The sequence below is a fragment of the Empidonax traillii genome, unplaced genomic scaffold, assembly GCF_003031625.1.
Source record: "Empidonax traillii isolate 1590-97213 ecotype Southwest subspecies unplaced genomic scaffold, ASM303162v1 scaffold688:size580741, whole genome shotgun sequence".
NCBI lineage: Eukaryota > Metazoa > Chordata > Aves > Passeriformes > Tyrannidae > Empidonax > Empidonax traillii.
In genome coordinates, this window is record NW_020955881.1 from 61,641 (window position 1) to 74,446 (window position 12,806).

Below are 12,806 nucleotides of genomic sequence, written 5' to 3' on the forward strand. Positions count from 1 at the left end.
GGATATACAGCACCTATCAAGATGATTTATTTATTTAATTGAACGTTTCTCTGTGCTGCTGTATGTGTCCCAGTGATAGATTTTTTGAAGAAAACACATTAACTTCATAATATTAAAGCCCAGAGCAATAAATTATGTGTTGCTCTCCCCCCATTCACTTCCTGTTTGGGGTGTAGAAAGATTTCTATGAATAGCAGTTATTGTAATTATTGTCTAAGGAAGAAGGTAGGCAGTATTATGTAATGCTCAAAGTGTTGGACAGGCATTGAATGACAGTTTTTCACAACAGCATTATGAGATTTAGCCTTGTGAGATGCATGACCATAGCTGCAAGGGCATCTCAGTGGCAAAGGAGCAATTATAGTGGGAGAACACTGGGGGCAACAAAGGAGGGGAAAACCTCTTCCTTGATGTGTAAAACTATCGTAGTTCCCTGTTAATCATGAATGAGAAGTCTTAATTCCACTTTTTGTTCGCTGACTAAATGTGATGAATCAGTGTGCAGCACAAATTAATTGGAATAGTAGTTTATTGACTCTCCCAGATGTTGTGCTCATTTATCTTCTTAATGCTTCTTACTCAGAGATAATATTAAGCTGATATGAGTCACAATGCAAAATGTGCAAGAGGAGGAAAGACTGTGCTTGCAAAGGTACAGCATTTTCTCTGCCCTGAAGTATTTTTGAGGTGCATTTATATTGCATCTAGATCCTTTGTGTGAAGAAGGATGTCAAATATGGGGGAAATACATGGAATCAAGTGTGGCAGAGGGAAGTTGTACCCATATAATGATTTCTACTGTGAGATAAGCCTAGAAGAGTCAGTTAACAATGAATGAGGAAGAAGCATTGTTCAGTGGGAGGAAACAAGATGATTTGGAAAAGATCTTGGGACAGTTAAGAAGAATTGAAAGCTAAAAAAAAAATTGGCATTGTTACTATTTCAACTTCTATTAGTAGAACAATTTTAAACACATAAAAGTACTTTGTTGCACGAGGAGAGATATCTTTCCAAATCTGTTGCAAGTTCAAAACAGGGATTGGATAAATTCCTAAAGAGATATTAATGGGCATGTATTGGGAGATACTCTTTAGTAACCCTTGTTTTTTATTTGTGAATACTGGAGATATAGTAGGGGAGTGGATCACGTAGAGGCCAGGCTTGTAAGCCATCTCCATGTAGCTCTCCCTGGCGCTGGTGGCACAGAGAAAACTTGGGCTAGGTGGACAGTGGTCTGCTTCAGTGTAATCTTGTGTTTGAAATGTAGTTTGCACTAAAGCATGCAGAATTGTTATTCTCTTGACTGCACATTCAAAAATACAAGTGTTCTTCCAATAAGGAAGGCTGTCAGGAACTCTTGATTAAGAACTGACAGTTTTTACATTTTGCTGTTCATGTCCATTGTTTCCATTTGCCTCCATGCTTCCTGGGAATAAAGAATTTGAACGAGTATTAGAGTTGAGATTTTTACAAAGTAGTGCAGGATGGAGCATCCTCTCTGCAGTGGATCAATCTCCTATCAGCTTTTAAGGAATAGAATATCAGAACTACCCATAGGTCTTCTGTAGAGATTAGGACTACAAGACTGATAGTTCTTCCTGATGCCTCTGGTTTGCTCCAGTTTCACAGAGCTTAAAGAAACAGCTACATTTCATTAACGGAGAAGAAGAATCTATCAGGCCCTTGTATTTTCTCAGGAGGCTTGTGCAGTGCCTGAACAATCCTAGCTTTTTTCTTAATTCTAAAGGTATACCTGAATTCCTCCTGCAGAAGCCAGACCAGGTACATGGTTCAGATGCGTGTTTAATGCTATTTGATGTCAGGTTCTGCAGTGTGTATCTGTCAGAGGGGAATAGGGTCAAATGTGCATTACTTTCTCATCTGTGACTACATATTGTCTGCATACTAAGCTAGAACATGCTTCAATGAAGGTCTATCTAAAGATTTATGGATAGAATCAAAAATATTAGAAAACAAGGTATTTTCTTTAAAGCTTAGGTCCAGCAGAACAGAATTAACACAGTTTATAATGTTGTCACTATTTCGGTCAGTCTCAGAGTGCCATGCAAATCCAGAAGAAATAGAATCAGTCCATTTTAAGGAGGCCCATCTTAGGTTTGTCAGGTGTATGACCACCTCCATCAAGACTCAAGACATTGAGTACTCATTGGGGTACTCTAAAATAAATGACTAGATAAACCTAGGAGCAAATGTGCTTCCTTTCCAATAAAAGCACATGTACTGATAGAAGAGAATTTTGAATTAATGCTGACCTGTTAAGCAACACTAGTGCCCATGGCTCTTCAGGTGCTTAAACTCTGAGGGAATCCTTTATTTGCATAAGGAAAGTGCCTCAGAGATACTCACTGCATTAAATACTTTGCCACAGTTTCGATACAGCATGGGCACACAGCAGCCCCCTTTGAGAGAGAAATCCCACAAGCTCAGAACTGTAATAACATCGTTGATTTAGTACATATGGGAGCGCTATTGCTATCTGTTCTGTAGCACTGAGCATCATTTGCCTGGAATTGTACTAAAGTGTTCCCACTTCAAGACTGAGTTCAGAAAAAGCGAGAAATTACAGCACTGGTTTTGTCTGGTGAGAAGAAATAGACCTTAAACAGTGCCAGTTAAGCCAGGCGTATTATGTTTCACATTTGAGACTTTCCAGCTGAAATTGTTTGTGTTTGCAGTCTTGGGTATAAGAAGCTGGGCAAGATGCTGGGCAAGAGCTGTCCCTCTTCTGTTGAAATAAACAATGGAATAGAGCAAGAGAGACTCTGACTGTATAGAAGAAAGAAAAAAATCCCTCATGAAAAAATAATTTTAAAAAAAAATCACATCAGTGCTGGTATAGATGTCCAAAGAAGCTGAGGAATCTCCATCCTTGGCAATGTTCAAAACTCATCTTGACAAGCTTCCCAAAGAACTCTTCTCCTCTCTGGTTGTTCTGCTAAGAAACCGAGATTCTTGAAAATACTGGTGAGGATTGTATTCATCTCTCTTATTGGTATCTTGAACATAAATTTTGGTAATCCAGGTACAGTGGCACAGAGATGGTGCCAAAGTAAACAGCCATGATAGCATTGGTGAATAATGTAAGCAGATAACCTGGAGACTTCCATCCTCCATCTCTTGGATCTTGATACTAAAGCAAAAGTTACTCATCTGTTCTGACTGCTTGGGATCTTCACAGTTTTATAGGATTGAATCATTAAAAGATAGTGGGATTCTTAGGAACTGTCATACTTCTCAGATGCTTTAGAATTTTCAGGACTTCCAAGGAGAATGAGATAATTCCGCTACCTAAGGAAATACATGCCTAAAAGGGGTTTAGAATCCTTTATGGAAGAGTTGGCGTAAGAGGATTGACAGATGGTACATTACCAACAAGTTCATGTAGTTGGAAGAGAGACAGGATGATAAGGGGGTATTTAAGGAATTTTTTTGAAGAATCCTGTTGTGACAAGGTGTATTACTTTGCAGGTGGATTTGGAGGAGAAGAGGGAATAGTGGATTCCATAGCAAGAAGTAATCTCTCTGGAAGCAGTTTTGGAAGAAGTAGCTAGATGAGGAGCCGTGAAAAGGTGCTTGTGTGGACAAGAGAAGAGAGTGATTTAAAAGTTGGGATGGTTTGAGGTTTCTGTTTACGTAGTTTGGTATAGGGAAGAAATAGTAGGAGAACTGAAGAATGAAAGATGAGCGTCTTTGGGTGTAGTCAGATTCTATACACATCAAGTGCTAGGGGGAAGGGCAGGGCAGTGGTTAGCAATTTAGGGGCTTGGTACTCTTTAATTCAGAGAGGCTAGTGCTTCCCTCCTACTCTCCCTTAAATGCTTCCATAATGTTGTCTCTCTCTTTCGTTGTGGAGTAAGCACTTTTCATTGAGGTGCGGAAGAGGCAGAATAAAATTTAAAAAATTTAAAAAATAAAAAAGGCAAATTTACCTGTTTTTAACTACTTAATCATAACCAGCTTTTTGATTTAGTCACAGTTTATTTCAGGAAAAAATAATTTCCAATCTAATCTGAACAAAGTCTGTATGATTCCTCATTAAGAGCCATGCGACTTTGTTAGCATAGAGGGTTGACCAGAGTAAGCCAAACAGATGTTGTAAGAGAGATTTGCAGGTCAGGAGGGAAGCAGAAAAATGGATTTCCTTGAAGCTTTTCTGTACAAGGGATTTTTTTTTTTTTAGTTATATCTGTGGTAATTTCAATACTTTTGCCTGAGATTCAGCCTCCAGAGTGTATCTGGGTTCTGTCTTCTGCTCTGCCACTCATTAGTTACGTGGCATGAGAAAATCCAGGCTGTAAGCTGTTTTCAAACCTTCTGTAAATGAATGCAGTCCCATTGACTGAAATGAAAGTTGTGTTCAGTTTATTTGACCTCTGTTTCTGCATTTATTTACCTTCAAAATGAATGTTTAGAAGTCCCCATCTCTCAGGATTTTACTGGCCTAATAAAAAAGCTTTTAGATATTATAATGTTACAGATTGACTGGCAGTATAAACGATGAGTATTTATGTCTCCATATAGAATAGTCGTGCAGGCTTGGTTCTGGTGTACCCAGTCTTGATTTTTGTGGCTCAGGCAGCAGTCTTCAGCCCTGTTCCAGGTGGACACTGCTATGTGCTTGGATAGTTCTGTCTGCAAAGAAGGGCTTTCTGATCATTCAGTCTGAAATGTTCTCCTTTTTACAGTTACATCCAGTGGTGTTTTTCTTCTGTGATACATCGTGATACATACATTAACTAATATGCAGTACCTGTATATTATACCATCTTCATTTTTCCTCTGTTATATACTGAACTGATTTTATTTTTCTCTTTTATTATAAGTCATGAATCAAAGTTTTTGTCTCTTGCTGAGGTTCCTTTAGTATCCTTGCATTTTAGTGATGCCCAGAGTGCCTTTGGTTCAACTGTGTTTGGTGTTCTAGGTTCTAACTGGGGGCAGTGTAAGAGAGAACTATTCCATCTTGTTCAGTAATTTCTCCCCTTCTCCAATAAAGAAAATCAAATTGCACTCCACTGCCTTTTTGCATGCTCCTCAGGCTGCTTTTTTCTCTACTATGCCCAACTTACTCAAATCCTCCATAGCAAGGTTTTCAGATAATTGCACTGAGGCTGCCCCTTTTAATTACAACTCTTCCCTCTGCTGTTTCAGCCAAGTTATTGAGCCATTTCTACATATTGCCTGAGACATTTTTTCTTTCTCCTTAGCTACGCTTCACTGTCTCACTGAAGACATTGAAGTATTTTCAATGCTCTGCGCAAAGAGCACTTGAAGAAACAAAACATACTAGCTTTTTGCATGCAACCTACATATTATTGTGATATTTCTCTGGTGGGCTGAGAATTGGGCAGATGGAGCCAAAATTACCTTGCTTAGCAAAATTATTGTGCTGGATTGATCTCATGCAATGCTGGATTAGGCTACATGCTGCTCCTTTTCTGTGAGATAAGCCTGTGTGTCAGATTCTTAATGGTGGTGGTAGAGTTTTGTTTGGATTTTTTTCCCACTTAAGATGATAAACTTAGACTTTTTCTGCTTTTTCTGCCTGTAATGCAGTCTCCCTATTTGACCTTAAATATCACAACGTTTGCTTCCTCACGTACAGCATATCAGTGGGGAAAATACTGTCCACCTTCACTAACGTTGTGCAGTCGTATGCTTAAAGGGACAAATGCCTGCATCTGATACACAGTTACAAGTGTGTCAGCCATGCAGATTTGTGTTGGCAAAAACTCTCCTGTCATAGCTACTGCCCTGCAGAGTCCTGAACAGGCAAAATGAGACAGAATTTAAAAAACATACAGCGGAAGTGGAAAGGACACCTAAGAGACGTTGCCAGAGATACAAAGGGCCAGGACTTCAACAGGGGTACATCCCGTACTGTGGTACAGATTGACAGATTGAGAGTGAGAGAACCCACTCTCACTGATGCCATGAATGTCTCAAAATCTGTACGGGCAGTGTACAAAACACCTGTGACTGACTGAAGTCTTAAGAGCCAGGTCTATGGTAAATGCTGAGTCTGTGCTTCTCTGTCTCACTTGTACCTCAGAAGTAATAAGTGATGGAATGGGTGTATAAAAACTGCCAGTTTTGTATTATTGTGGTCTGATTTCTGTTTCCATCTTCTGTTTTTCCTTAAACAGTATTTCTGTGTGAAGACCTCTGTGTTTTGATTTGTGAAGATATTAAAACCCTCCAAGAAATCTCTGACCGTGTCAAGGGACTGGTGTGTGTTTGTTAAAGATGGTGGTATTCACAGAGAATCTTCATGGATTCTAATGGTGGCATCAGTGCAAGGAGAGTGACGGGAATGGGTTGGATCTGGATGGTCTGCTTCTTTCATCTAGTCACCTCACTAGAAGGTAAGAACAGATATATATTGCAACAACCTAATGAAGTTTTCTGTAAAGATTTAAAAAAAAAAAAAAAAAAAGGTGTGCCCTCCAGTATACTTCTCGTAGTCCAGATGAGCACAGAGGACTTGTCTTTCTGTTTGATGGTTGATTACAATCTCTGAAGATGTAAAAGTTTTAGTATTGTTTCTAGTGGGAGAGGCAAGCTCTCTTATGAAAGACCATTAATGAACGTTACTATTAGCTGTCTCAGAAATGACTGCCTCAAAGAATAATTTTTTTTTTTTTGGTCAGGAAATAAGCTCCTTGTTTATGCTTTGCATGTATTTTATTCTTGTGTTCCTATTCGTGCACTGTGTTTGTTTTGTGAAACAATCTCTGAATGTTTAGGCTGTTCTACAAGGCAGCATACAGTGAGTTGAAATTGAGAGTCTTTTTCTCACATTTGAACAACTTGCCTCAAATAATAGATGTGGAGAGAATGCTTTGCATTAACAAGAAGAGGCAGTTCACATTCAGCCAGTAGAGGAGAGGAGGGAGAGAGCAGTGAAGGCAGAATAGGGAAAAAAAGGTGGGCAGAAAAGGGAGGCCAAGAAAATGCTAGAAGAAAGAATGGATGGTAGGAGGGAGGGCGATGAGAGCAGGAGATAAGATGAGAGCTATGGAAGAGACTTAGAGAAGGGCAGAGGTATTGTAAACAGTCCTCTTGTTTGTTCCGAGAAATATCCTTGCAGCTACATGTGCTCAATGAACTGTACTGCTTTGTGATGAATGTTCATCTCTTGCATTTCTAAAAGCCTCTGAAAAAGGAGAGGAGGAATCAAAGGGAGACAAGGAAAGACCTAGAGGATAGGAAAAGAGAATAGTGTGAGGTCTAATAAAAAGAGGAAAGCTTGTTAAAGCATCCCTTCTCTTAATAGGAGGGGAGAGGAGTGGGGGAGGAGTTCAGAAACTAAATAATTGGTGTAAGATTGCAATACAAATTCTTATATCTCTGAAATTCTATTAATTAAAATTGACTTTAAAATTATCTTGCAAAGTACTGTGTAATTCCTTGTGTAACTGGTAAAGGAACTGAGATAGAAAAGGGGGAGAAAAAGTCAATTCTCTCTGCAAATATGAAGCAACTCAGTGATGCCTGTAGGAACTGACATTTTTTGAATTCTGTACTCACTCCTGTAAGTTTGTAGAGATAAAAGACCTGAGAAAGCACCGTGTGATACAGCTTCACAGATCACGTAGTTGAATTGCTTGGATTAAAATAGGACAGTAAAATTTAAAATTTTGCCTGTGGAGATGAAGCAGTAAAGATTCCCATGAGCTGATTTTCAGCTCTCAATTCAGAGTCAGGGGAGTCAGCACCTTCATTGTGACTGTGCTGCATGGTCCTAGGTTTTCAATCCTAACCTGATTTGCATCTCAGAGGTAAGTATTTTTGTTGTGGTCAAAAGTCAAAGAAAAATTATGCAGTAGGGGAGGAAAGTCTGATGATAACTATGTAGAAAGCTTTGCTTTAGTACAGGGTTGTCCATAAGGAAAAAAAAGGCCCTTGGCTGATTTGTTGACTCATAATTATATATGATAGAAACTTGAACTTCAGGTTTCAGATTTTAGTTGAAAAATATAGGGAATATCCAGTGTTGTCTTTAGTTTTTGTAATGTTTCTTAGAATTTTTAGGTGGTGTCTAAAATATGTCTCACCTCTGACTGAAGAGAATTGAGTGGGAAAATCAGTCAAGGTAATTTTTCTTCCAAGTGTTTCTCAGGCATTTGAGTTAGATTTCGCAGTCTGAATGCAAATCATTTTTTCCTTATACTAATTTTTTTTAAATTTTCTAAACCTTACTGTAAATAATTAAGAAAAGAAGGACAAGCTGTAGAGAGGGGAAGAGAAAAGTCAAAGTATTCAAACCATCTTTATATGCAGTATTAAGAGAGCAAATAATTTTTATGCAGAATACTTCTGATAAATGGAAGACAGCATGGTTTTGCAAGACTTAGTGCGACTTCAGACTTCTTCATGACTCAGAAGTAAAGAAATTCTTGTAAGCAATTGAAAATATTTTTGTTGTTATTGTTGTTGGGTTTAACACATAAAAAGGAATCATTAGGCTGAATTAATCTGATACAGCTCTAGTATTTGGACACACTAATTTTGGTAGGAATGAGCATGTCTGTCCAGAGTTTTCCAGACATGATTTTTACAGTACGAAAAAAAAAGTGCGTGGGAAACATGAGGGAAAATTGCTTTGCGAACAGAAGACATTTGTAAATTTGTTATTTTAGCTTTACAAAAGGAAACAAGATTGCATGAAAGTTTTCATTGAGATTATATTTTCCAATGTTTTTGGCTCTGCAAAAGTTTTTGAGGATTTAGTTTGGAGAGCATAATTTTTGAGCTACATGCTGGGTGAAGTAATGGATTTTTCCTTTTTCTCAAAGACACGCAGAAATGTTATTTCTTTGAAAATATATGTATATGTGTAATTAAAATTTATCACTTAACATTTAAGTTAACATTTTAGGTTAACCTTTCTGATTGTAAAAGTTAGTGAAGCATAGAATTTAAGAATGCCTGATGGGCTGCAGTCAAGACAGGTGAGAGCAAGTGATAACTTGTTAATGAAATGGCTCTTACTAGGGCGCTGAGATGAATTTTATGTGGAATATTGGTTTTACTTTGACTGAGTTATAAATGTCTACACCTATAAACACAAGCAGAATTCATTTTGCAGAACTCATTAAATATGTTCCAAAGGAATTATGTGTTCTGCATGTAAGTGACTGTATTTGTTTTACAACAAGCTCTCCAGCCTGCAGAATGGCTGGACAACCTTTCTAACTATCTTCCAGAAGTGCAAGATAGAGAGAGAATAATTATTGGTAGAACCAATTTGGTAGAACTTCTTTGCATTGAAAGTGCCTCCTTGGCAAAAGGGAACATGGAAGAAAAAGGTAGCGAGGTCAGACATTCTTATTTCATTTTTCCCCCTATCTTTTCTATTAACTGGTTGTCATCTTGGGCTGCTGAAAATAATGTACTGATTGCTTAAATTGACTTGCCTTTGAAGTAGAGGAAAACTATACTTTCCTCAAAAGGAATTTTCAGAGAAAATAAAACATTTATCTTTTAATTTATTATACACAGTTTAGTATATACAAAGAGAGGTTTAAATTAGTGTTAATTTACTTCAAGGGGGGGAAAAAGTAAAACTGCCTTTTTACTTCAGCTACTTGTGATTCACATGAGTTATTAAAATCCTGGCAAACATTTTCTTCCAAGTTCTTTCCTGGCACTTACCTGCATGCCAAAGTCTTTGCTGCATGCTTGGAAGGCCCAGGGCTTTCCCGGAGGAATATCCTGTTGTAGACATGCAGAAGGTGAAGGAGACTTGTTTGGATGTGCAGCTTGTTTATAAATGGGGAATAGACGGGACTATCCTTTTGGTCAGTCTCAGCAGCTCTGTTTGATTAATTTTCTTACAGAGTAGATTCGTGTGCATTCCCTATGCCAGAACACCCACATTCCCAGGCATGTACCATAGTCCTGTGTTGATTCTGCTCCCAAACTGCAGGCTAGCCCTCGCTGCTCAGAGGCTAGTAGGACAGTAGGAACTATTCATGCTGCAGCTAACGCTGTTTATATTCAAAGGTAATTAAACCTTCAAGGAAAAAGAATGGCATTCTTGTAGTGTAGAGTATCTGGAACTTAAAAAATATCCTTCAGTGAAACGTCAGAAGATATAAGCTTGCTTTTTAATGTCTATGAAAAAAAGTAAGCAGGAAAACATAGATAAACACTAGAAGTCACACTGTGCCATCATCAAAAGTAGCCAGTTTGATGGCAGTAGCAGTTGGATCCAAGTTCTAGACTCAATAGTGGGTGCTGCAGAATGAACCTCTTAAGCTGCAGAAGAATACACATTATTATATTGTATCACTAGAAAAGTTGTAATTTAATTTGATTTCATATAGAAAGGTGAAACTTCTTTTTTTCTTTTAATTTCCTGATGTCTGTGTCTTCTGACATCAGTAGATTAAGTACCAAAACATGCTAGTACTGGCAGTTTCGCTAGAGCTTTAACGAGAGAAAAGGGCCGGTAAAGACAAAAATACACAGTCATTCATAAAGTAAAAATCTGTGTTACAAAAAGCTGTGTATTTCCTTATCCTAGACCATTTGGCTGTCATTTCTCTCTTTCACAGATGGCACATAACTCCTGGTTGGGGTGTGAGAATTCCTTCTTTCAGAGAACAACTTTGATATTCTGATAGTATCAGCATTTTGCTCTGACATAGCAAGTACTTAATTAACATTATGCTTCGTGGAACTTACTAAACACATAGCCCATTGGCTCCAAAGAGCTTTTCTTAAATTAATTGCGTACGAGTAGAGAAGTAATACAAGATCATTGATTGCAGAATCATTTCAAAATATAGATTTATCCAAGAAAAAATTCAAACTCCTTTGTTTCATATAGATTGGATTTTTATATGTTCTCTTATATTAGGAGACATATTTCATAACCTGCAGCTTGGTTTTTTGTGTTAAGTCATAGCTAAATGTTAAAAAAGATAGTTTTTGTTAAAAAATAATGTCAATCTTTGTATTGGGTAGTTTATGAACAAGTTGGATTTTTTGACTGTTTTTGGGGTTTTTTTACTTATTTCATCAACTAATTTTTGAAAAACAGAATAGTTGTGACAGTTGTATATGTCACTGGCCATTGATTTTACTTCACCACAATAGCTGCTTAATTTTGGAAGAAGTTCTAGTGTGTTTAAGGCTTCCCAAATGTTCAACTGTATTCTGTCTCCAGGTGGTAGAACCCCATGCATAAATATATTGGCTCAGTTGAGTGCTAAAAGGCTCCTGATAAGAGTCCTCTCCATATGCTCAAAGGAGCTCAGAGGAACAATGAAAGTCAGGGGAACTGAATAACCTAATAGAGAAGTAAGCACCCCGACCCAGCTTCTCCCAGGGCTTTCACAGGATTGTGACCAGCCCATGGAGTGGGAATGGAATGCATTAGGTTAAGTAAATGGAAGTGCTATCTGGAACACCGCAGAGATTGAAGGTGGTTGTGCCAGCAGGGCCATGGTATTTATTAGGGGATGTAAGGAAGACCAGTTAGGGCTTCTACAAAATTTATTGTGGGTTGTTTAGGAGAGGAACCATAGGTAGGAAAAGGGAGGGATCAAGGTGGTTTTGGGGAGGATTATGTGTGAGAAAGTAGAGAGATAAGGTGACAGTTGTGTAAACACTCTGCAGCTGTATGTGTGTACATGGTCATTTATATATCAGCAACTGGAGTTGAACCACAGATCGTAGTGGCCCATAAGTCAGTGCTACCAGAGAGCTGAAATGGATGAAAATCAAGTGCTAGGAACTCAGGTTGGACCACAGGTCATAGGATCCGTGCATCTGTGATAAAAGCAACTGGAGTGAGTGAGCTTCTGTTGGTGAGTCTGTGATCTCTATATCAAGCCAGACTAGCTTGTTAGTAGAGTAAGTGGGTTGAGAAACCAGGGAAAGGCCAGAGAGTCTGGAAGATGAATGAGACATGCATTTGTATGTGTGCATCTCTGCGAGTGAGACAGATGGAGAGGGCTATCTGTTGAGGGAGTCAGGAGGTCCAGGTCAACTGTTGAGGTCACTATAAGTTCTGGGGGTTCTTCAGGAGTCCTGTCTATATATTGTGTATCTCAGTGCAACCGGAGACAAGATGATCCAAAGGCCAGCTCCTGGGTAGGCTGAGTGTCTAAGACTAGTTAATTGAGAGATCCACAGTATGTGTGCCTGTGCATGTGTTTGTGCATGTACGTAGGATTCTCTGGAGTGGGGCAGCACTACAGCAACTGGCTGCAGACCTTCGAGGCTCAGAAGTCCAAGTATCAGCAACCCAGGAGAAGAAGAATCCAGGGCCTAGCTACTGGGTAGGCTGCATGCTCAAAGCCAGTTAGTAGAGGATCCATAGCGTGCCTCTGTGTGTGTGAAGGGATGTAGCAGTGAGTGAGGCTGAATACTAGCAAAAGGAGTAGGGCTGCAAGCTTTATGTGCCAGCATATGGAGAGATGACAGATCCAGAGGTCAGCTTCTGGAGACTAAATGGTTAAGGACAGTTATGGCAGGGATCCGTATTGTATATAAATGCATATATATTTCCCTCTAACAAACCTTCATCCTAACCACCCAGAAAGGGGAGCAGGATGAGGCCATTGGTGGTGCTGTTTCTATTTGCATGACTGGTGAGTGGTTCTATCTTTGCTAATCTTCGTGGCTGGCCATTCACATATGTGCAGTGCCTACGTATGTTTGTGTGTGTGCCTGTTGGGAATACCCACTCAACCTTGCTATTGGTTGCACCCAGAGACGTGAAGCTGCAGCAACCTTGCTTATGTGAGGTTACTGGATTTGACAACGCTTAA

The 12,806-nt window shown here is 38.9% G+C and overlaps 1 protein-coding gene across 3 annotated transcripts in view; it reads left to right on the forward strand.

Moving 5' to 3' along the window:
- Window positions 1-12,806, forward strand: part of EPHB6 (EPH receptor B6) — a 72,362-nt gene that overhangs the window by 12,796 nt on the left and 46,760 nt on the right. For 2 of the 3 annotated variants that reach the window (XM_027899765.1, XM_027899764.1), the window contains exon 2: window positions 6,168-6,386. In XM_027899765.1, coding sequence (XP_027755566.1) covers window positions 6,293-6,386 — 94 coding nt within the window. In that variant the 5' untranslated portion in view covers window positions 6,168-6,292. Of the gene's footprint in view, window positions 1-6,167; window positions 6,387-12,806 lie in introns of those variants that run through there. The other variant, XM_027899766.1, reaches the window with a different exon arrangement.